Source organism: Chiloscyllium plagiosum, unplaced genomic scaffold (assembly GCF_037043375.1).
Source record: "Chiloscyllium plagiosum isolate Xiang-an unplaced genomic scaffold, Cpla_swu_hap1 HiC_scaffold_21, whole genome shotgun sequence".
NCBI lineage: Eukaryota > Metazoa > Chordata > Chondrichthyes > Orectolobiformes > Hemiscylliidae > Chiloscyllium > Chiloscyllium plagiosum.
This window is the reverse complement of record NW_028270159.1, coordinates 52,771,639-52,798,238: the sequence shown is the minus strand read 5'-3', so window position 1 is coordinate 52,798,238 and position 26,600 is coordinate 52,771,639. Positions and strand designations below refer to the sequence as shown.

General features: G+C 45.2%; 1 protein-coding gene across 3 annotated transcripts in view; it reads left to right on the top strand.

Annotated features, from left to right (window-relative positions):
* LOC122564704 (sodium-dependent phosphate transport protein 2C-like) overlaps nucleotides 1–26,600 on the top strand; it is a 189,747-nt gene that overhangs the window by 158,055 nt on the left and 5,092 nt on the right. For all 3 annotated transcript variants that reach the window (XM_087998573.1, XM_087998571.1, XM_087998572.1), the window contains 3 exons: nucleotides 15–182; nucleotides 17,059–17,175; nucleotides 19,148–19,272. In XM_087998573.1, coding sequence (XP_087854699.1) covers nucleotides 15–182; nucleotides 17,059–17,175; nucleotides 19,148–19,272 — 410 coding nt within the window. The remainder of the gene's footprint in view (nucleotides 1–14; nucleotides 183–17,058; nucleotides 17,176–19,147; nucleotides 19,273–26,600) is intronic.

Genomic DNA, 26,600 nt, shown 5'->3' with positions numbered 1-26,600 from the left:
GTATTTTCTGACAGGTCACCATTTATTTGTGAACACAACCCTATCAGATACTGCAGTTGGGCTCATCCTGCTTATAGCATCATTGTTTGTTCTCTGTATCTGCCTGGTCCTCATTGTAAAGCTGCTGAATTCAGCTCTGAAAGGAAGGATGGCACAGGTGATGAAAAAAGTGTTCAATACAGGTATGTCCAATAACTGTGCAACCCATCCCTTAGAACATACTTCAAAAATTACAGTCATATAATAGAGCCAGTATAATACACAGCATGTCATGGTAATGCAGTGACAGAGTACTACTCAGTGTCAGGAGAATATACAGTGCTAATATAATAGTTACAGTGTCAATATGATATTGTCAGTGTCATGGTTACAGTGTGACTGTAATGGTTACAGTGTTAGTGTATAAGCTATGATATCAATGTCATAGTTACAGTGTCAGTATAATGGTTACAGTGTCAATGTAAAGGCTATAGTGTATCTATAATGGTTACAGTGTCAGTGTAATAGTTACAGTGTCAGTGTAATAGCTACAGTGTCAGTGTAATAGCTACAGTGTCAGTGTAATAGCTACAGTGTCAGTTCAACAGTTAAAGTGTCGCTGTAATGGTTAGTGTCAGTGTAATAGCTACAGTGTCAGTGTAATAGTTACAGTGTCAGTGTATTAGCTTCAGTGTCAGTGTAATAGTTACAGTGTCAGTGTAATAGCTACAGTGTCAGTGTAATAGTTACAGTGTCAGTGTATTAGCTTCAGTGTCAGTATAATAATTACTGTGTTAATGTATTAATTCTAGTGTCAGTATAATGATTCCAGTGTCAGTATAATACTCATTTGTCCATACAGTACTCACATTCTGCATCATACCCAGTGACAGTATAATATTCCCAGCATCCGTAGAATATTAATGTCAGTATAATACTTATATATCTATGTAATATTCACATTCTGCATGATAGTTACAATATCAGTATAATTGGAGGCCGGATAAATACTCTGTCTCCGTATAATACTCACAATGCAAAAGTAAGATTGATACTGTCAGTTTAATACTCGCAGAGTCTTCACATTAGTTATTATACTAATGTTATGGGTGTTATAGTGATATTGTGAGTATTTTTGCTGGCGTTGTATAAGACTGACACTGTCAGTATTGCTGTAACACAGTGAGTATATAGTGACACTGCTGGTACTGCACTAATCATGTTTGACTAATTTGTTAGAGTTACTCGAAGTAACAAGCAAGGTGGGTAATGGGGATGCTGTAGATGTAATTTATCTGGACCTCTGGAAAGCATTTGATACGTGCTGCACAAAAGTTTAATTCACAAGTTTGGATCATTTGAGATTAGGGGTAATTGCAGTGAGGAAATAAGAACCTTACAAATGGATATAGGTAGGTTAGAAGAGTAGGCCAAATCGTGGCAGATGGAGTTTAACATGGATAAGTGCGAGGTCATGCATTTGGGCAAAAAAAAGGGAAGGCGACCTACTATCTTAATGGGGAGAGACTTCGGGGTGCTCCGGTATAGAGGGATCTAGCTGTACTCTTTTATGACTCATAGAAAACTAGCATGCAGGAACATCAGATAATAAAAGCCAAATACGATGTTGGCTTTTATAGCTAATAGAAATAAACGTAAGGAAGTATTGTTGCAATTTTACAAGGTATTAGTGAGACCATACCTGGAGTATTGTGCAAAGTTTTGGTCCCCTTATTTGAGGAAAGATGTAGTGATATTCACTAGATTGATCCCAGAGATGAGGGCTTTGTCGTACGAAGAGAGATTGAACGGATTAGGCCTTTACTTTCTCGAATTAGTAGAATAAGGGGAGATTAAATATTCAAGATGATAAAAGGTGAGAATTAAATAGAAAAGATGTGGGGCATACATGGACGAGAGTCATAGTCTTAGGATAAGGGGTAGAAAATTACAAACAGAGTTGAGGAGAAGTTACTTTCCCAAAGGATTGTGAATTTGTGGAATTTGCAACTCCAAAGTGTGGTGGATGCTGCACCAGTGAGTAAATTTAAGGAGGAATTAGACAGATTATTAACTGGTAATGGGTTGAAGGGATATGGCGAGAAGGCAGGAAAATGGGGGTGAGGAGCAAATCAGCCATGACTGTCAGTATTACTCTAACACAGTGAGTATACAATGTCTCTGTCTGTACTGCTGTAAGACAGTGAGTATACACTGAATCTGTCTGTATTGCTCTAACACAGTGAGTATACAATGTCTCTGTCTGTACTGCTGTAAGACAGTGAGTATACACTGAATCTGTCTGTATTGCTGTAACACAGTGAGTATGTACTGATTCTGTCTGGATTACTCTAACACAGTGAGTACACACTGATTCTGTCATTATTGCTCTAACACAGTGAGTATACACTGACTCTGTCTGTATCACTCTAACACAGTGAGTATACATGGACTCTGTCAGTATTGCTCTAACACAGTGAGTATACATGGACTCTGTCAGTATTGCTCTAACACAGTGAGTATACACTGACTCTGTCTGTATTACTCGAACACAGTGAGTATACATGGACTCTGTCAGTATTGCTCTAACACAGTGAGTATACACTGACTCTGTCTGTATCACTCTAACACAGTCAGTATACACTGATTCTGTCATTATTGCTGTAACACAGTGAGTATACACTGACACGTTCTGTATTGCTCTAACACAGTGACTATACACTGACTCTGTCTTTATTGCTCTAACACAGTCATTATACATTGACTCTGTCTGTATTGCAGTAACACAAGGAATATACACTAACTCTGTCACTATTGCTGTAACACGGTGAGTATACACTGACTCTGTCATTATTGCTGTAACATCGTGATTATACACCGATTGTGTCATTATTGCTCTAACACAGTGAGTATACACTGACTCTGTCTGTATTGCTCTAACGCAGTGAGTATACATTGACTCTGTCTGTATTACTCGAACACAGTGAGCATACACTGACTCTGTCATTATTACTCTAACACAGTGAGTATACAATGACTCTATATGTATTGCTGAAACACAGTGAGTACACACTGACACTGTCTGTATTACACTAACACAGTGAGTATACAATGACTGTCTGTATTGCTCAAACACACTCAGTATACACTGACACTGTCTGTATTGCTGTAACACAGTCAGTATATACTGACTCTGTCATTATTGCTGTAACACAGTGAGTACGCACTGACTCTGTCATTATTGCTGTAACATAGTGAGTATACACTGACTGTGTCATTATTGCTCTAACACAGTGAGTATACACTGACTCTGTCTTTATTGCTCTAACTCAGTGAGTATACACTGATTCTGTCATTATTGCTCTAACACAGTGAGTATACACTGACTCTGTCTGTATTACTCTAACACAGTGAGTATATACTGGCTCTATCTGTATTGCTCTAACACAGTGAGTATACACTGACTCTGTCATTATTGCTCTAACACACTGAGTACACACTGACTCAGTCATTATTGCTCTAAAACAGTGAGTACGTACTGACTCTATCTGTATTGCTCTAACACAATGAGTATACACTGACTCTGTCATTATTGCTCTAACACAGTGAGTATACACTGACTCTGTCATTATTGTTGTAACATAGTGATTATATACTGACTGTCATTATTGCTTTAACACAGTGAGTATACATAGAACATAGAAAAATACAGCGCAGTACAGGCCCTTTGGCCCTCGATGTTGCGCCGATCCAAGCCCACCTAACCTACACTAGCCCACTATCCTCCATATGCCTATCCAATGCCCGTTTAAATGCCCATAAAGAGGGAGAGTACACCACTGCTACTGGCAGGGCATTCCATGAACTCACGACTTGCTGAGTAAAGAACCTACCCCTAACATCTGTCCTATACCTACCACCCCTTAATTTAAAGCTATGCCCCCTCGTAATAGCTGACTCCATACATGGAAAAAGGTTCTCATGGTCAACCCTATCTAAACCCCTAATTATCTTGTACACCTCTATCAAGTCATCCCTAAGCCTTCTTTTCTCCAATGAAAACTGCCCCAAGTGCCTCAGCCTTTCCTCATACGATCTTCCTACCATACCAGGCAACATCCTGGTAAACCTCCTCTGCACCCGTTCCAGTGCTTCCACATCCTTCCTATAGTATGCCGACCAAAACTGCACACAATACTCCAGATGCGGCCGCACCAGAGTCTTATACAACTGCAACAGAACCTCAGGACTCCGGAACTCAATTCCTCTACCAATAAAAGCCAGTACGCCATATGCCTTCTTCACCGCACTATTTACCTGGGTGGCAACTTTCAGGGATCTGTGTATATGGACACCACGACCCCTCTGCTCATCCACACTACCAAGTATCCGACCATTAGCCCAGTACCCCATCTTCTTGTTACTCTTACCAAAGTGAATCACCTCACACTTAACTACATTGAACTCCATTTGCCACCTTTCTGCCCAGCTCTGCAACTTATCTATATCCTGCTGTAACCTGACACATCCTTCCTCACTGTCAACAACTCCACCGACTTTCGTATCATCCGCAAACTTGCTCACCCAACCTTCTAACCCCTCTTATACACTGACTCTGTCTGTATTACTCTAACACAGTGAGTATTCAATGACTCTCTCTGTATTGCTCTAACACAGTGATTAGATTACATTACAGTGTGGAAACAGGCCCTTCGGCCCAAAAGGTCCACACCGACCCGCCGATGCACAACCCACCCATACCCCTACATTTACCCCTTACCTAACACTAGGGGCAATTTAGCATGCCCAATTCACCTGACCTGCACATCTTTGGACGGTGGGGGGAAACCGGAGCAGCCAGAGGAAACCCACGCAGACAAGGGGAGAACGTGCAAACTCCACATAGTCAGTCGCCTGAGGCGGGAATTGAAGCCAGGTCTCTGGCGCTGCGAGACAGCAGTGCTAACCACTGTGCCACCGTGCCGCCCACTACAGTGAGTCTACACTGACTCTGTCATTATTGCTCTAACACAGTGAGTATACAATGACTCTGTCTGTATTGCAGTAACACAGCGAATATACACTAACTCTGTCACTATTGCTGTAACAGAGTGAGTACACACTGACTGTGTCTGTATTACTCTAACACAGTGAGAATACACTGACTCTGTCATTATTGCTCGAACACAGTGAGTATACACTGAATCTGTTGTATTGCTCTAACACAGTGAGTATACACTGACTCTGCCATTATTGCTCTAACACAGTGAGTACACACTGACTCTGTCATTATTGCTCTAACTCAGTGAGTATACACTGACTCTGTTTGTATTGCTCTAACACATTGAGTATACACTGATTCTATCATTATTGCTGTAACACAGTGAGTATACACTGACTCTGTCATTATTGGTCTAACACAGTGATTACACACTGATTCTGTCATTTTTCTCTTACACAGTGAGTATTCACTGACTCTGTCTGTATTGATCTAACACAGTGAGTATATACTGACTCTGTCTGTATTACTCTAACACAGTGAGTATACACTGACTCCGTCTGTATTACTCTAACACAGTGAGTATACACTGACTCTGCCAATATTGCTCTAACACAGTGAGTAAACATTGACTCTGTCATTATTGCTCTAACACAGTGAGTATACACTGTCACTGTCTGTATTACTCTAACACAGTGAGTGTACATTGACTCTCTGTATTGCTCTAACACAGTGAGTATACACTGACTCTGTCTGTACTACTCTAACACAGTGAGTATATAATGACTCTGTCTGTACTGCTGTAAGACAGTGAGTATACACTGACTCTGTCTGTATTACTCTAACGCAGTGAGTATACACTGACTCTGTCTATATTGTGCTAACACAGTGAGTATACACTGACTCTGTCTGTATTGCTGCAACACAGTATGTACACACTGACTCTGTCTGTATTGCTGTAACACAGTGAGTATACACTGACTCTGTCTGTATTGCTCTGACACAGTGAGTAAACAATGTTTCTGTCATTATTGCTCTAATACAACGAGTATACACTGACACTGTCTGTATTGCTCTAACACAGTGAGTACACACTGATTCTGTCTGTATTGCTCTAACACAGTGAGTACACACTGACTCTGTCATTATTGCTGTAACACAGTGAGTATACACTGACCCTATCTGTATTACTCGAACACACTGAATTTACACTGACTCTGCCATTATTGCTCGAACACAGTGAGTATACACTGACTCTCTCTGTATTGCTGTAACACAGTGAGTGTACACCGACTCTGTCTGTATTGCTCCAACACAGTGAGTACACACTGACTATGTTTGTATTGCTGTAATAGTGAGTATACAATGACTCTGTCTGTATTTCTCTAACACAATGAGTATACAATGACTCTGTCTGTATTGCTCTCACACAGTGAGTATATACTGACTGTCTGTATTGCTGTAACACAGTGAGTATTCACTTACTGTGTCTGTATTGCTCTAACACAGTGAGTAAACAATGATTCTGTCATTATTGCTCTAACACAACGAGTATACACTGACACTGTCTGTACTGCTCTAACACAGTGAGTATACACTGACTCTGTCTGTATTGCTCTAACACAGTGAGTATACACTGACTCTGTCATTATTGCTCCAACACAGTGTGTATACACTGACTGTCATTATTGCTCTAACACAGTGAGTATACACTGATTGTCATTTTTTTCTAATACAGTGAGTACACACTGACTCTGTCTGTATTGCTCGAACACAGTGAGTACACACTGACTCTATCATTATTGCTCTAACACAGTGAGTAAACAATGACTCTGTCATTATTGCTCTAACAAGAGTATACACTGACACTGTCTGTACTGCTCTAACACAGTGAGTACACACTGATTCTGTCATTATTGCTGTAACACAGTGAGTATACACTGACACTGTCTGTATGCTCTAACACAGTGAGTACACACTGACTCTGTATGTATTACTCTAACACAGTGAGTATACACTGACTCTGTCTGTATTGCTCTAACACAGTGAGTATACACTGACTGTCTGTATTGCTCCAAAACAGTGAGTACACACTGACTCTGTCTGTTTTGCTCTAACACAGTGAGTATACACTGACTCTGTCTGTATTGCTGTAACACGGTGAGTACACACAGACTGTCTGTATTGCTCCAAAACAGTGAGTACACACTGACTCTGTCTGTTTTGCTGTAACACAGTGAGTATACACTGACACTGTCATTATTGCTCTAACACAGTGAGTATACACTGTCTGTCATTGTTGCTCTAAAACAGTGAATGTACACTGTCTGTGTCTGTATTGCTGTAACACAGAGTATACGCTGACTGTCATTATCGCTCTAACACAGTGAGTATACACTGACTCTCTGTATTGCCCTAACACAGTGAGAATATACTTACTCTGTCTGTATTACTGTAACACGGTGAGTACACACTGACTGTCTGTATTGCTCCAAAACAGTGAGTACACACTGACTCTGTCTGTATTGCTCAAACACAGTGAGTATACACTGATTCCGTCTGTATTGCTGTAACACAGTGAGTATACACTGACTCTGTCATTATTGCTCCAACACAGTGAGTATACACTGACTGTGATTATTGCTATAACACAGTGAGTACACATTGACTCTGCCTGCATTGCACTAACACAATGAGTAAAAACTGACTCTGTTTGTATTGCTGTAACACAGTGAGTATACACTGACTCTGTCTGTATTGCTCTAACACAGTGAGTATACACTAACTCCGTCTGTATTGATCTAACACAGTGAGTACACACTGACGCTGTCTGTATTGCTCTAACAAAGTGAGTATACATTGACACTGTCTGTATTACTCTAACACTGTCAGTATACACTGACTCTTTCTGTATTGCTGTAACATAGCGAGTATACACTGACGCTGTCATTATTGTTCTAACACAGTGAGTATACACTGACTGTCATTATTGCTCAAACACAGTGAGTATACACTGACTGTGATTATTGCTATAACACAGTGAGTACACATTGACTCTGCCTGCATTGCACTAACACAATGAGTATACACTGACTCTGTTTGTATTGCTGTAACACAGTGAGTATACACTGACTCTGTCTGTATTGCTCTAACACAGTGAGTATACACTAACTCCGTCTGTATTGATCTAACACAGTGAGTACACACTGACGCTATCTGTATTGCTCTAACAAAGTGAGTATACATTGACACTGTCTGTATTACTCTAACACTGTCAGTATACACTGACTCTTTCTGTATTGCTGTAACATAGCGAGTATACACTGACGCTGTCATTATTGTTCTAACACAGTGAGTATACACTGACTGTCATTATTGCTCAAACACAGTGAGTAAACACTGACTCTGTCATTATTGCTCTTACACAGTGAATACACACTGACTTTGTCTGTATTACTCTAACATAGTGTGCATATAATGACTCTGTCTGTATTGCTCTAACACAGTGAGTATATACTGACTCTGTCTGTATTGCTCTAACACAGTGAGTATATACCGACTCTGTCTGTATTGCTGTAAAACAGTGAGTACACACTGACTCTGTCTGTATTGCTGTAAAACAGTGAGAATACACTGATTCTGTTTGTATTGCTGTAACACAGTGAGTACACACTGACTCTGTCTGTATTGCTCCTAAACAGTGAGTAAACACTGACTCTGTCTGTATTACTCTAACACAGTGAGTATACACTGCTGTTTGTATTGCTCTAACACAGTGCGTATACACTGACTCTGTCTGTATTACTCTAACACAGTGAGTATACACTGACTCTGTCATTATTGTTCTAACACAGTGAGTACACACAACTCTGTCTGGATTGCTCTAACACAGTGTGTATACACTGACTCTGTCATTATTACTCCAACACAGTGAGTATACACTGATTCTATCATTATTGCTCTAATACAGTGAGTACACACTGACTCTGTATTGCTCAAACACAGTGAGTATACACTGACTCTGTCATTTCTGCTGTAACACAGTGAGTATGCACTGATACTTTCATTATTGCAGCAACACAGTGAGTACACACTGACTCTGTCTGTATTACTCTAACACAGTGAGTATACACTGACTCTATCTGTATTGCTCCAACACAGTGAGTACACACTGACTCTGTCTGTATTGCTCTAACATAGTGAGAATACACTGACTCTGTCATTATTGCACTAACACAGTGAGTACACTCTGACTCTGGTATTATTGCTATAACACAGTGAGTACACACTGACTCTGTCTGTGTTGCTCTAACACAGTGAATATACACTGACTCTGTCTGTATTACTCTAACAGTGAGTATACACTGACTCTGTCTGTATTGATCTAACACAGTGAGTACACACTGACTCTGTCATTATTGCACTAACACAGTGAGTACACTCTGACTCTGGTATTATTGCTCTAACACAGTGATTATACACTGACTCTGTCTGTATTGTTCTAACACAGTGAGTATACACTGACTTTCTCCGTATTGCTCTAACACAGTGAGTATACACTGACTCTGTCTGTATTACTCTAACACAATGTGCATACAATGACTCTAGTGTATTGCTCCAACACAGTGGGTATATACTGACTCTGTCTGTATTGCTCTCACACAGTGAACACACACTGACTCTGTCATTATTGTTCTAACACAGTGAGTACACACCTACTCTGTCATCATTGCTCTAACACAGAATCAGTGTATACTCACTGTGTTAGAGCAATGATGGCAGAGTAGGTGTGTACTCACTGTGTTAGAACAATAATGACAGAGTCAGTATATACCCACTGTGTTAGAGCAATACAGACAGAGTCAGGGTATACTCACTGTGTTAGAGCAAAAATGACAGAGTCAGTGTATACTCGCTGTGTTCGAGCAATAATGACAGAATCAGTGTATACTCACTGTCATTATTGCCCGAACACAGCGAGTATACACTGACTCTGTCATTATTGCTCTAACACATTGAGTTTACACTGACTCTGACATTATCGCTCTAACACAGTGAGTATACACTGACTCTGTCATTATTGCTCTAACACAGTGGGTATACACTGACTCTGTCAATACTGTTGTGACACATTGAGTACATATTGATTCTGTCAATATTGCTCAAACATAGTAAGTACTGACACTGTCGGTACTCCTTGAACAAACTGTAAGTACTGATACTCTCAGTATTGTTCTAACACAGCTAACACATACTGACTCTGTCGATATTGCTTGAACACATTGAGCACATATGGACATAGTTGCTATTGGTCCAACACTGTGCGTATATACTGACATGGTTGGTATTGCTCTCACACAGTGAGTATACACTAACACTGAAAGTAAGCTCCAACACAATGAGTACACACTGACACTGTCAGTGTTGTTCAAACACAGTGAGTATATACTGATGCTGTCGATATTACTCTAACACAGTGAGCACCTACTGATGCTGTCGGTACTGCTCTAACACGGTGATATATACTGACCCTGTTAATATTGCTCCAAAACAATGTGTACATACTGACACTGTCCATATTGCTCTAATACAATCAGTATATACTTACTCTGGCCATATTGCTTTAACATAGTGAGTATATACTGATACTGTCGGTATTGCTGCAACACTGTATATACAGTGGAGGCTTATGTGACGTTGAGGCGAGATTGTTCAGATGAGGCGACGAGAGTTACAGAGTAGCTAGGAAGGATTTAAAGAGAGAGTTAAGAAGAGCTAAGAGGGGCCAGGAGCAGTCTGTAGCAAGTATAATAAAGGAGAACCCTAAAGCTTTCTATAGTTATGTGAGGAATAAAAGGATAACGAGGGTAGGAGCAGGGCATGTCATAGTCAGAAGTGGGAAGTTGTGTGTGGACCCTGTGGAAATTGGAGAGATGATAAACAAATATTTCTCATCTGTTTTCACTCAGGGAAAGGACAATATTGTAGAGGAGAAGACTGAGAAATAGGCTATTAGACTTGAAAGGATTGAGGTTAGTAAGGAGGAGGTGTTATCAATTCTAGAAGGTGTGATAGTAGATAAGTCCCTGGCCAGATGGGATTTTTCTGAGAATTCTCTGGGAAGCTAAGAAGGAGGTGGCGGAGCCTTTGTCCTTGATCTTTGAGTCATCATTTTCTACAGGTTTAGTACCAGAGGACTGGAGGATAGCAAATGTTGTATCCTTGTTCAAGAAGGGCAGAAGAAATGACCCAAGTAATTATAGACCAGTGAGCCTTACGTCTGTTGTAGGAAACTTTTTGGAAAGGATTATACGAGATAAAATTTATAATCATCTAGCAAGCAACAATTTGATTGGAAAGAGTCAACATGGATTCGTCAAGGAGGTAAAAACAATGACTGCAGATGCTGGAAACCAGATTCTGGATCAGTGGTGCTGGAAGAGCACAGCAATTCAGGCAGCATCCGAGGACAGGCAAAATCGACGTTTCGGGCAAAAGCCCTTCATCAGGAATAAAGGCAGAGAGCCTGAAGCGTGGAGAGATAAGCTAGGGGAGGGTGGGGGTGGGAGAGAGTGGCATAGAGTACAATAGGTCAGTGGGGAAGGAGATGAAGGTGATAGGTCAGGGAGGAGAGGGTGGAGTGGATAGGTGGAAAAGGAGCTGGGCAGGTCGGACAAGTCTGGACAGGTCAGGGGATCGAGTTTCTGGAGGTTAGAAACTAGGATGAGGTGGGGGAAGGGGAAATGAGGAAACTGTTAAAATCCACATTGATGCCCTGAGGTTGAAGTGTTCCGAGGCGGAAGATGAGGCGTTCTTCCTCCAGGCGTCTGGTGGTGAGGGAGCGGCGGTGGAGGAGGCCCAGCACCTCCATATCCTCGGCAGAGTGGGAGGGGGAGTTGAAATGTTGAGCCACTGGGCAATGTGGTTGATTGGTGCGGGTGTCTCGGAGATGTTCCCTAAAGCGCTCTGCTAGGAGGCGTCCAGTCTCCCCAATGTAGAGGAGACCGCATCGGGAGCAACGGATACAATAGATGATATTAGTGGATGTGCAGGTAAAACTTTGATGGATGTGGAAAGCTCCTTTGGGGCCTTGGATGGAGGTGAGGGAGGAGGTGTGGGCGCAGGTTTTACAGTTCCTGCGGTGGCAGGGGAAAGTGCCAGGATGGGAGGGTGGGTCGTAGGGGGGCGTGGACCTGACCAGGTAGTCACGGAGGGAACGGTCTTTGCGGAAGGCGGAGAGGGGTGGGGAGGGAAATATATCCCTGGTGGTGGGGTCTGTTTGGAGGTGGCGGAAATGTCGGCGGATGATTTGGTTTATGCGAAGGTTGGTAGGGTGGAAGGTGAGCACCAGGGGCGTTCTGTCCTTGTTGCGGTTGGAGGGGTTGGGTCTGAGGGCGGAGGTGCGGGATGTGGATGAGATGCGTTGGAGGGCATCTTTAACCACGTGGGAAGGGAAATTGCGGTCTCTAAAGAAGGAGGCCATCTGGTGTGTTCTATGGTGGAACCGCTCCTCCTGGGAGCAGATACGGCGGAGGCGGAGGAATTGGGAATACGGGATGGCATTTTTGCAAGAGGTAGGGTGGGAAGACGTGTAATCCAGGTAGCTGTGGGAGTCAGTGGGTTTGTAGAAGATGTCAGTGTCAAGTCGGTCGTCACTGATGGAGATGGAGAGGTCCAGGAAGGGGAGGGAGGTGTCAGAGATGGCCCAGGTAAATTTAAGGTCAGGGTGGAATGTGTTGGTGAAGTTGATGAATTGCTCAACCTCCTCACGGGAGCACGAGGTGGCGCCAATGCAGTCATCAATGTAGCGGAGGAAGAGGTGGGGAGTGGTGCCGGTGTAATTACGGAAGATCAACTGCTCTACGTAGCCAACAAAGAGACAGGCATAGCTGGGGCCCATACGTGTGCATCAATGTACCTACCTCGACACTGTCCTATCCCCCCTAGTCCAGGAACTCCCCACATACGTTCGAGACACCACCCACGCCCTCCACCTCCTCCAAGACTTCCGTTTCCCCGGCCCCCAACACCTCATCTTCACCATGGATATCCAATCCCTCTACACCTCCATCCGCCATGACCAGGGCCTCCAAGCCCTCCGTTTTTTCCTCTCCAGACGTTCCCAACAGTACCCCTCCACCGACACTCTCATTCGTTTGGCCGAACTGGTCCTCACCCTTAACAATTTCTCCTTTGAATCCTCCCACTTCCTCCAGACCAAAGGGGTAGCCATGGGCACACGTATGGGCCCCAGCTATGCCTGTCTCTTTGTTGGCTACGTAGAGCAGTTGATCTTCCGTAATTACACCGGCACCACTCCCCACCTCTTCCTCCGCTACATTGATGACTGCATTGGCGCCACCTCGTGCTCCCGTGAGGAGGTTGAGCAATTCATCAACTTCACCAACACATTCCACCCTGACCTTAAATTTACCTGGGCCATCTCTGACACCTCCCTCCCCTTCCTGGACCTCTCCATCTCCATCAGTGACGACCGACTTGACACTGACATCTTCTACAAACCCACTGACTCCCACAGCTACCTGGATTACACGTCTTCCCACCCTACCTCTTGCAAAAATGCCATCCCGTATTCCCAATTCCTCCGCCTCCGCCGTATCTGCTCCCAGGAGGAGCGGTTCCACCATAGAACACACCAGATGGCCTCCTTCTTTAGAGACCGCAATTTCCCTTCCCACGTGGTTAAAGATGCCCTCCAACGCATCTTGTCCACATCCCGCACCTCCGCCCTCAGACCCAACCCCTCCAACCGCAACAAGGACAGAACGCCCCTGGTGCTCACCTTCCACCCTACCAACCTTCGCATAAACCAAATCATCCGCCGACATTTCCGCCACCTCCAAACAGACCCCACCACCAGGGATATATTTCCCTCCCCACCCCTCTCCGCCTTCCGCAAAGACCGTTCCCTCCGTGACTACCTGGTCAGGTCCACGCCCCCCTACGACCCACCCTCCCATCCTGGCACTTTCCCCTGCCACCGCAGGAACTGTAAAACCTGCGCCCACACCTCCTCCCTCACCTCCATCCAAGGCCCCAAAGGAGCTTTCCACATCCATCAAAGTTTTACCTGCACATCCACTAATATCATCTATTGTATCCGTTGCTCCCGATGCGGTCTCCTCTACATTGGGGAGACTGGACGCCTCCTAGCAGAGCGCTTTAGGGAACATCTCCGAGACACCCGCACCAATCAACCACATCGCCCAGTGGCTCAACATTTCAACTCCCCCTCCCACTCTGCTGAGGATATGGAGGTGCTGGGCCTCCTCCACCGCCGCTCCCTCACCACCAGACGCCTGGAGGAAGAACGCCTCATCTTCCGCCTCGGAACACTTCAACCCCAGGGCATCAATGTGGATTTTAACAGTTTCCTCATTTCCCCTTCCCCCACCTCATCCTAGCTTCTAACCTCCAGAAACTCGATCCCCTGACCTGTCCGGACTTGTCCGACCTGCCCAGCTCCTTTTCCACCTATCCACTCCACCCTCTCCTCCCTGACCTATCACCTTCATCTCCTTCCCCACTGACCTATTGTACTCTATGCCACTCTCTCCCACCCCCACCCTCCTCTAGCTTATCTCTCCACGCTTCAGGCTCTCTGCCTTTATTCCTGATGAAGGGCTTTTGCCCGAAACGTCGATTTTGCCTGTCCTCGGATGCTGCCTGAATTGCTGTGCTCTTCCAGCACCACTGATCCAGAATATGGATTCGTCAAGGGCAGGTCGTGTCTCACAAACCTTATTGAGTTTTTTGAGAAGGTGACCAAGTATGTAGATGAAGGTAGGGCAGTTGACGTGGTGTACATGGACTTCAGCAAAGCCATTGATAAGGTTCCACACGGTAGGCTGATGGAGAAAATGCAGAGGCATGGGATTGAGGGTGATTTAGCAGTTTGAATTCGAAACTGGCTTTCTGTAAGAAGGCAACAATTGGTAGTTGATGGAAAATATTCAGCCTGGAGTCTGGTTACTAGTGGTGTGCCACAAGGATCTGTTTTGGGACCACTGCTGATTGTCATTTTTATAAACGACTTGGACGTAGGCATAAGTGGATGGGTTAGTAAGTTTGTAGATGATACTAATGTTGGTGGAGTGGCGGACAGTGTGGAAGAATGTTTCAGATTGCAGGGGGACTTGGATAAACTGCAGAATTGAGCTGAAAGGTGACAAATGGAGTTCAATGCAGATAAATGTGAGGTGATGCACCTTGGGAAGAATAACAGGAAGGCAGAGTACTGGGTCAATGGAAAGATTCTTGGTAATGTGGATGTGCAGAGGGACCTTGTACATAGATCCCTGAAAGTTGTCACCCAGGTGGATAGTGCTGTTAAGAAGGCATACAGTGTGTTAGGTTCTTTTGGCAGAGGGACTGAGTCCCGGAGCTGTGATATCATGCTGCAACTATACAAAACACTAGTGCAGCTGCAGTTGGATTATTGTGTGCAATTCTGGTCGTTCCATTACAGGAAGGATGTGGAAGCATTGGGAAAGGTGCAGAGATTTACCAGGATGTTGCCTGGTCTGAAGCAAAGGTCTTATGAGGAAAGGCTGAGGGACTTGGGTCTTTTCTCTTTGGAGAGAAGGCAGCTAAGAGGGGATTTAATAGAAACGTGCAAGATGGTCAGAGGATTAGATAGGGTGGACAGTGAGAGGCTTTTTCCCAGGATGATGACATCTGCTTGTACAAGGGGGCACAGCTGCAAATTTAGGGGTGGGAAATTTAAGACAGGTGTCAGAGGCAGGTTCTTCACTCAGACAGTGGCAAGGGCGTGGAATGCCCTGCCTGCCAATGTAGTCAACTCAGCCACATTAGGGGCATTTAAACAGTCCTTGGATGAGCATATGGATGATGATGGGATAGTGTAGGGAGATGGGCTTAGATTAGTTCACAGGTCAGCACAGCATCGAGGGCCGAAGGGCCTGTTCTGCGCTGTCTTGTTCTATGTTCTATACTGACACCATTGGTATTGCTCTAACACAGTGAGTACATGTTGACTCTATCAGTAGTATGCAGATCTGTAACTATTATACTGACAGTAACTATTACTCTAACTCAGTGCCTTTGTAACCATCTGAGTTACTGTACAATACTCAGTATTGATGCAATACTCAAACCTCCAGCATAATAGTGTCAGTATAATATTCAGGGTCAGTGTAATGCTCTGATTGTGGTATCAGTCTAATACAGTCAGTACTCTACTGATTTGTGTCATATTCTGTGTAGTACTTAATATTAATACAGTACTTAAACAGTCAGTGTAATAATGACACTGTAAAGACTGTTAAACACAGAATACTATAAAAACTCATCAGGTCTGGCAACAGAGTTAGAACATAGAACATAGAACATTACAGTGCAGTACAGGCCCTTCGGCCCTCCATGTTGCGCCGACCTGTCATACCAATCTGAAGCCCATCTAACCTACACTATTCCATGTACGTCCATATGCTTGTCCAATGACGACTTAAAGTTGGTGAATCTACTACCATTACAGGCAAATCATTCCATACCCTTACTACTCTCTGAGTAAAGAAACTACCTCTGACATCTGTCCTATATCTATCACCCCTCAATTTAAAGCTATGCCCCCTCGTGCTCGCCATCCCCATACTTGGAAAAAGGCTCTCCCTGTCCACCCTATCTAACCTTCTGATTATCTTATAGGTCTCTATTAAGTCACCTCTCAACCTTCTTCTCTCTAACAAAAACAGCCTCAAGTCCCTCAGCCTTTCCTCGTAAGACATTCCCTCCGTACCAGGCAACATCCTAGTAAATCTCCTCTGAACCCTTTCCAAAGCTTCCAATTCCTTTTTATAATGTGGTGACCAGAACTGTACACAATACTCCAAGTGCAGCTGTAACAGTTAGAATTTCAGATCCAGTGACCTTTCTTCAGACTTCGGGTTCTGGTCACTTGACCTAAAACATGTAACTATGTTTTTTCTCCACAGATGCCGCCAGACCTGCTGAGAGTCCCCAGTAATTTCTGCTTTTGTTTCAGATTTCCAACATCTGCAGTTCTTTGTCCTAAAGACTCTTCATGTGCTTCTTTTCAGACTTCCCTTTTCCCTTTGGTTGGCTGAATGGTTATTTGGCGATTTTAGTTGGTGCCATTATGACTTTCATTGTTCAGAGCAGCTCAGTGTTCACATCAGCGATTGTCCCACTCATAGGTAAGAGGAAATTCTCTGGATGCCAGCCTGTTATACCAATAGTCTCAGACATTGAGTGGTGTTGGTCAGTGAGGGCTGTTTGTCATTGACCTGGAGCCAGCATTTACACGCCTTAAACAGACATCCATACTGATCCTCCTCATTTCCAACTCCTCAACACAGGCCACACCCACTCCCAGGCTCCACCTGTGTCCAGGCTCCACCCACTCCCAGGCTCCTCCCCTGCCCAGGCTCTACTTGTGCCCAGGCTCCAACCACTCTGAGACGCCACATGGGTCCAGGCTCCACCCAATCACAGGCTCCTCCCCTGCCCAGGCTCCACCTGTGTCCAGGCTCCACCCAGACCCAGGCTCCTCCTGTGTCCAGGCTCCACCCACTCCCAGGCTCCTCCTGTGTCCAGGCTCCTCCTGTATCCAGGCTCCATCTGTGTCCAGGCTCCACCCACTCCCAGGCTCCTCCTGTGTCCAGGCTCCACCCACTCCCAGGCTCCTCCCCTGCTCAGGGTCCACCTGTGTCCAGGCTCCACCCACTCCCAGGCTCTTGCTGTGTCCAGGCTCCACCTGTGTCCAGGCTCCACCCACTCCCAGGCTCCTCCCCTGCTCAGGCTCCACCTGTGTCCAGGCTCCACCCACTCCCAGGCTCCTCCTGTGTCCAGGCTCCTCCTGTGTCCAGACCCCACCTGTGTCCAGGCTGCACCCACTCCCAGGCTCCTCCCCTGCTCAGGCTCCACCTGTGTCCAGGCTCCACCCACTCCCAGGCTCCTCCTGTGTCCAGACTCCACCTGTGTCCAGGCTCCACCCACTCCCAGGCTCCTCCTGTGTCCAGGCTCCTCCTGTGTCCAGGCTCCACCCACTCTGAAGCTCCGCCACTGCCCTGCATCCTAAAATTGCCTGGAGTCTCCCTGGAATTAAAGAAAAATCGCAAGTCCCTGCTCCCAGGAGCCTGTCAGAATCTCAGTGTTCTGCTTAAAGTCATGGCCAGTAACTTCAAACCATTTCATCCAATGTGGTAGTGAGTGGGGCCAAGCAGTGATTGTGGAATGATCCAGTGTTGGGATGCTCATTGTCAATGGTGGATGTGAGTGAGCTCCTGGGCCAGGCAGGGACCTTGAAATTCCAGCAATCCATTCAAACAGAGTTGTCACCGGATTGTAAGTTGAAACTTTATTGCTGGAACAGCACAGCAGGTCAGGCAGCATCCAGGGAACAGGAGATTCGACGTTTCGGGCACAGGCCCTTCTTCAGGAATGACTGAAGAAGGGCCTGTGCCCGAAACGTCGAATCTCCTGTTCCCTGGATGCTGCCTGACCTGCTGTGCTGTTCCAGCAATAAAGTTTCAACTTTGATCTCCAGCATCTGCAGACCTCACTTTCTCCACCGGATTGTAAATACTGGCTCAGACCATGAGCTGAAAATGTGTTGCTGGAAAAGCACAGCAGGTCAGGCAGCATCCAAGGAACAGGAGAATCGACGTTTCGGGCATAAGCCCTTCTTCAGGAATCAGGCTTATGCCCGAAACGTCGATTCTCCTGCTCCTTGGATGCTGCCTGACCTGCTGCGCTTTTCCAGCAACACATTTTCAGCTCTGATCTCCAGCATCTGCAGTCCCCACTTTCCCCTCAGACCATGAGCTCCTGAGGGTCCAATCGTGGGCAGATGCCAGTCCCGAATTGGGCTGAGTCAGGAAATTGCAAATGAATACCTGGTGGAGCACCTTTTGGGGGTATAAATGGGAGTTATTTTAAAAGAGTAAGATGGGTGTGGAAATGATTTATAAAGAGGTAAATTGGTCCCCTTGGGGAGAAGGGCCAGATAGGCTCTGTATTAAGAGGAATTCCACAGCCAGTGACTGTGACTGGGCCCTATTCCCCCTCACAGTAATGAGTGACTTTGAGTGCTGGGGTCCGCTCATGGGATTGACTAGTGATGGGATCAGAGTGACCAAGCTGCACTTTTCCCTCTGACCTGTGCAGGGATCGGTGTGATCAGCCTGAAGAGGGCATACCCCCTGTGTTTGGGGTCAAATGTTGGAACAACGACCACAGCAATACTGGCAGCCCTGGCAAGCCCAGCGGAACAACTGGGCAATGCTGTACAGGTAACATAGCTTCGCTTCTCCACCCTCCGCCCCAATAATCATCCTCACACTTACACACTCATTCTCATTTCGAATCTAGGTGACTCTCCATCAGAGCTTGGAGTGTGGAGGGACAGTGTTTATGTTATAGTTTGGTGGGTGAGGGATGGTGGTGGTGATGGGAGTAGTGGGTGTAGGGTGCTGGTGGGGAAAACACGTTAGTAGTTTACATTAAGTGATTGGAATGTGAGAATGACAGAACAATGGTGTGTCTCCTGCCAAACTTGAAAGGTCAGTAAGTGAGATGGGGGGGAAGGGAGGACATCACAATTTAAAGGTGTTGAATTCCACATTAAGTCTAGACAGCTATAAAGTGCCTGTTCTGAAGATGAGATGTTGTTCCTCCAATTTGCGAATGATTCACTGGAACACTGCAGCACACTGAGGACAGACACGTGGCATGTGAACAGGACACTGCGTTAAAATGACCAGACACAGGAAGGTAGGGGTCCTGTTTGTGCACAGACTGGAGGTGTTCCACAAAGCGGTCACCCTGGCTGTGTGTGGTTTCTCCAAGCTAGAGTAGGCCAAATTGGGGTGCAGCAACTATAATACACAAGATTGGAGGAGGTGCAAGTGAAATGCTGATTCACCTGGAAAGACTGTTTCGACCCTTGGATGGTGAGCAGGGAGAAGGTGAGGGGCAGGTGTTGCAACTTCTGCTGGAAGGTGCGTTGGGGAGCAGGGGGTGGTGTTGGTGGTTGTGGAATAGACTAGGGAGTCTGGAAAGGAATGATCCTTGCGAAATGCAGACGGGGAGGGAGGGGAAGATGTGTTTGGTGGTGACGTTCTGCTGGAATTGTCTGAAATGGCAGAGAATGATCTTTTGAATGTAGAGGCTAGTGAGATGAAACGTAAAAACAAGGGGAACCCATATCACGCTGTTGTGAGTGAAGGGAAGGGGCACGGGTGGAAGCACGTCTGGTAGGTCAGATGAGGTTGAGGGCCCTGTCGACCACGGTGGGTGTGAAACCTAGGTCGTGGGTGAAGTAAACACTGTCAGCAGTGCTGTTTTGGAAGATGGTACAGGTGGAGTATATGAAGGAACTCGGAGGATGGGATGGATTCCTTACAGGACATTGAGTATGATGAGTTGGAGTGAAGGTAGCTATGGGAGTCAGCAGCTTTGTAGTGGATAGCAGTGGACAGTTTATTCCCCGAAATGGAGACAGAGAGGTCAAGGAAAGGAAAGGAAGTTCCAGAAATGGATGATGTGCAAGTTATAGAGAGGTGGAAATTGGAGGCAAAATGAATGAAGTTTTCAAGGTTCTGGTGGGAGCATGAAGCAGCATTGAAGCAGTCATCGATGTGCTGACAAAAAGGGGGTCAGTGTCAGACTGGAACAAGGATTGTTCCACATACCCCATAAAGAGGCAGGGTATAACTGGGACCTATGCAGGTGCCCGTTGCCACTCCTTTGACTCGGCAGAAGTGAGATGAATGAAAGGAGAAATTGTTCAGTGAGAGAACAAGTTCAGCCAGGCAGAGGAGGGTGGTGGGGGATGGGGATTGTTCAGGCCTCTGGTCAAGGAAGAAGCCGAGAGCTCTCAGACCATCCTGATGGGTGATACAGGTATAGAGGGATTGGACATCCACGGCGAGCAGGAGGCAGTTAGGGCCAGGGAACTGGAAATTGTGAATTGTGACTGAGGAATCGTAGATATGGGTAGATAGGGACTGGACAAGTGGAGAGAGGATGGAGTCAAGATAGGAGGAAATGAGCTCAGTGTGGCAGGAACAGGCTGATACATTGGAACTATCAGCACAGTCTCTCACACTCACTCATACCTTTGCATGTGTTCTTACATCCCTCATGCTTACATACTCATTCTCATACTTTGTGTGTTGGGCGGCATGGTGGCTCAGTGGTTAGCACTGCTGCCTCATAGCGCCAGGGACCCAGGTTTGATTCCAGTCTGTGTGGAGTTTATACATTCTCCCCGTGTCTGCGTGGGTTTCCTCCGGGTGCTCTGGTTTCCTCCCACAATCCAAAGATGTGCAGGTCTGGTGAATTGGCCATGCTAAATTGCCCAAAGTGTTAGGTGCATTAGTCAGAGGGAAATGATTCTGGAGGGTTACTCTTTGGAGGATTTGTTGGGCTGAAGGGCCTGTTTCCACACTGTAGGGTAACTAATCTAATCACTCACACTAGCACACTCATACTCACACACACTCACTCTTACCTTCATTCTCATGCATTTCTTGCACATTCTTCCAGACTCTCACTCATATTCACCCAGTTCTCACAACTCATACTTACATGTCTTTCATGCTCACACACATTCTCATTCACACTCTCTCGTACATATTTTCACTCACATTCTCACACATATATACTCACGCTGTCACACCCATCCTCACATCGATGCACACACCTTTGACTCGGCAGAAGTGAGATGAATGAAAGGAGAAATTGTTCAGTGAGAGAATAAGTTCAGCCAGGCAGAGGAGGGTGGTGGGGGATGGGGATTGTTCAGGCCTCTGGTCGAGGAAGAAGCCGAGAGCTCTCAGACCGTCCTGGTGGGTGAGACAGGTACATTCGATGCACTCACATTCTCACTTACCTCATAGATTCTCACACTCAGATGTAAACTCAGACTTTATTAGATTAGATTAGAATAGATTACAGTGTGGAAACAGGCCCTTTGGCCCAACAAGTCCACACCGACCCGCCGAAGCACAACGCACCCATACCCCTACATTTACCCCTTACCTAACACTACGGGGAAGTTAGCATGGCCAATTCACCTGACCTGCACATCTTTGGACTGTGGGAGGAAACCGGAGCACCCGGAGGAAACCCACGCAGACACGGGGAGAATGTGCAAACTCCACACAGTCAGTCGCCTGAGGCGGGAATTGAACCCGGGTCTCTGGCACTGTGAGGCAGCACATACTCATCGACACTCACTCTCACTCTGTGACACACCTTCACACACACATTCAAACACTCGCTTTTATATTCTCACACATTGCAAACATTATGCCACATTAAGGATCTCCCAATGGTTACATGTTGAGTTAGCAATGCTGAGTAATCCAGGAAACCCATTCCCTTATCTGCACTGAGTTGCATGGTACACCACTGTTGTGTTTTGCTCTTTCCAACTTTCTCCTTTCACTCTGATGGGGCATGTTTCCATGGTTACCAGCAACCACCCCATATTTCACCCTAAAGTCTAGGCAGCGAACATAAAGTATGAGGTAAGGGACACTATATTGAGCCTGAAGTTTGAGATAGGGGACATAATCCAAGATTGTAAAATACTGGATAGTCCAGTTTAGAGACTTCTTCGTCAGATAAACTATTAAGTCTCTGAATAGGCAACTGAAGAATTTATAAATTGCAAAGACTTACTACAAAGTGTAAAGTGAAGTGTTTGGGGAGGGAAGACAAAGTTGTTGAATACTCAGCAAATGGGTGCAGGCTGTGAAGTGTAAAAGAAATGGAACACAGAAGGCGCCAGAGCAGGTAGGAAAGCTTAAGAAGGCTTGGGGGATATTTTCCCTCCTTAGCAGAGGCAGACAATATAAGAGACAGAATAGAACTGTATAAAACACCAGTTCAAATCACGGTAGAGTATTGCTGGCAGTTCTGATCACGACATTACAGGAAAGACCTGATCACATTTAAGACACTAAGAGGAGATTGATAGAGGTGTTGCCAGGAATGATTAATGTTAATGATGAAGAAAGACTGGACAGGCTGGGATTACAGGAGGAATGCAGGAGGCTGCTGGGAGATTTAATTGAGGTGTATAAGATTATGAGACACTGAGGGAAAGTTCAAAGGAAGGGCTTATTTTCCTGAGCAGAGAGGTAGAAAGTTTGGGGAAGTGTTGAGGAAAACTATTTCGCTCACAGGGACAGGAACGTGGAAGGGGCAGAACCCTCATCACATTGAAAGGGTGTGTGTTCGAAGAACCCTACGTTACAGGAATACGGACTAAGAGCTGGAAACTGAGCATAGACTGGATCAGTCCTATTCAAGTGAAGCAGATATCTGAGACAAATGGACTCCTTTTGTCTTGTAAACATTCTATGATTATATGAATGTTGGAGAAATGTGTAACAAACAAGTAAAAGTGGACCTTACATGTGAGAGGGAAGTGGAAAGAATTGCAGACTGGGATACACATTAGGTACAGAGTAGGTCCCCTGGGCAAGACAGGGTATACCCAAGGTTACTACAGGAAGTGAGGGAAGAGATTGCTGCATCTTTGGTGGTGATCTTTGCATCCTCACTGTGCACTGTAGTAGTGCCAGATGATTGGAAGGTGGCAAATGTTATTCCCTCATTCAAGAAAGGGAATAGAGATAATGCTGGGAATTATAGACCAGTCAGTCTTACATTGGTGGTGGGCAAATTATTGGAGAGGGTTCTGAGACACAGGATTTATGATTATTTGGAAAACATAGTTTGATTAGAGATAGTCAGCATGGCTTTGTGAGGGGCAGGTCATGCCTCACAAACCTTATTGGATTCTTTGAGGATGTGACAAGACACATTGATGACAGTAGAGCAGTGGATGTGGTATACATGGATTTTAGCAAGGCATTTGATAAGGTTCCCCATGGTAGACTCATTCAGAAAGTAAGGAGGGTAATCTGGCTGTCTGGATAAAGAATTGGCTGGCCCAAAGAAGACAGAGGATGATATTAGATGGAAAGTATTCAGCCTGGAGATCAGTGACCAGTGGTGTTCCACAGGGATCTGTTCAGGGACCTCTGCTCTTTGTGATTTTTATAAATGACTTGCAAGAGGAAGTGGAAGGGTGGGTTAGTAAGTTTGCTGATGACACGAAGGTTGGTGGAGTTGTGGATAGTGTGGAGGGCTGTTGTAGGTTGCAACAGGACATTGACAGGATACAGAGCTGGGCTGGGAAGTGGCAGATGGAGTTCAACCTGGAAAAGTGTGAAGTGATTCATTTTGGTAGGTCAGATTTGAATGCAGATTACAGTGTTAAAGGCAGTATGGGGGAACCAAGGGATCTTGGGGTCCATGTCCATAGATTCCTCAAAGTTACCACCAAAGTTGATGGGGTTGTTAAGAAAATGTTCGGAGTATTGGTTTTCATTAGCGGGGGATTGAGTTTTAGAGCCGTGAGTTTATGCTGCAGCTCTATAGAGTCCTGGTTAGACCACAGTTGGAATCTTGTGTTCAGTTCTGGTTGCCTCATTATAGGAAGGATGTGGAAGCTTTAGAGAGGGTGCAGGATGTTGCCTGGGCTGGAGGGCTTGTCTGATGAAGAAAGGTTGAAGGAGCTAGGGCTTTCCTCACTGGAGCAAAGAGGGTGAGAGGTGACTTGATAGAGGTGTATAAGATGAGGAGAGTAATAGATGGTGTGGATAGCCAGAGACTTTTTCCCAGGATGGAAATGTCTATTACGAGGGGGCATAATTTTAAGGTGATTGGAGGAAGGTTTAGGGGCGATGTCAGAGGTAAATTCTTTACACAGACAGTGGTGGGTGCGTGAAATGCACTGCCAACAGCGGTAGCAGAGTCAGATACATTAGGGACATTTAAGCGACTCTTGGATAGGCGCATGGATGATCATTTGGGAAATAGAACCCACTCACTTCAATAATTTCAGTCCGAGACAAGATCTGAAGCAGCAGTACCATTTATTATACTCTTGCAAGAGTGATGCCTATAAGATAGGCACCGCGAGTTTAACGAGTACACAACTTATATACAATTCATTTCTTTTTCCCTCCTCCCAGTACTCTAAACCCGGCACCCATTCCTCGTGTTTATCTCTTGCCTTATCCGGCCTTGTGTGTAACAAACTACAAGTTTTGCCTTGGCCTTTCCAACACATCCCGCTGAGGTCCATTGTTAGCGTATATACTCCTTCACTGCCATCTGCTTCCTTGCTTGCTAAAGCAACATTTCCTCTTTGTCCACACTAAGCCTTATGACCTCTTGATTGTGTTTTTTTTGTTTTTACAGAAGCGGGAAACAGATGGCTTATAACTGTTTGTACCGGCATATCTAGCTTAACCTACACCCCCTCCCCTCACAGCACCTTATCTATTTGTCTGTAACATCTACCATTGTTTGCAGGCACATTTCATTCTTGCATGCACATTTTAGCTAATACAAAAACAATTATGTTTTTTTTTTTAGATTAGATTAGATTACTTACAGTGTGGAAACAGGCCCTTCGGCCCAACAAGTCCACACCGCCCCACCGAAGCGCAACCCACCCTTACCTAACACTACGGGCAATTTAGCATGGCCAATTCACCTGGCCTGCACATCTTTGGACTGTGGGAGGAAACCGGAGCACCCGGAGGAAACCCACGCAGACACGGGGAGAATGTGCAAACTCCACACAGTCAGTCGCCTGAGGCGGGAATTGAACCCGGGTCTCTGGCGCTGTGAGGCAGCAGTGCTAACCACTGTGCCACCGTGCCGCCCATTTCTTTCACATAGTTTTCATTCTTGTTGACTCAGCTCTTGGCTGAAACAATTGTATACTGGTGTGAGCTCATTTACCTTGCATAAGTAATTATGGTTGCAGAAGTAACACTGTTTTACCTACATCCCACAATAGTAAAATGAATCTTCGATCCTGATCTTCGAGTAGGATAAAAGGTCAGCACAACATCGAGGGCCAAAGGGCCTCTACTGTGTTATACTGTTCTATGTTCTAGAGATTATCATGTGTGTGTCTTGCTATTTTGCCTTGGGAGTATAGAAAAGGAGTTTGGAGAATGAGTGATTGGAACAGGAGCACAACTCCAGTCCTCTGACCCCAGGGAACCTAACTTGTCAGTATTTTGAGTCCTTACTCAAGAACATAAAGATAAGAACTAGGAGCAGGAGCACCTTAGGCCTGCTCCACCATTCAATATGATCTTGGCTGATCTGATCTCAGCCTCAACTCCACTTTCCTGCCTGCTCACCACAGCCCTTTAACCCATGACTAGTTAAACATCTATCTATCCATCTCCTCCTTATCTTTACTCAATGTCCCAGCATCCATTGCACTCTGGGGTCGTGAATTCCAGAGATTCATGACCCTTTGAGAGACATAGTTTCTCCTAATCTTTATTTTAAAACTGCTACCCTTTACTTTAAAACTGTAATGTCTCATGCTTGATGTCTCATGAATGAGGAAACATTCTTTCTACAGCTATTTTGTAAATTCCCTTTAACATTTTACTCACCTCAATGAGATCTCCTTCCATTCATCTAAATTCCAAAGATCATTGGCCTTAATTGCTCAATCTCTCTTCACACACAAACCCCTTGTCTCTGGAATCAATCTAGTGAACCTCCT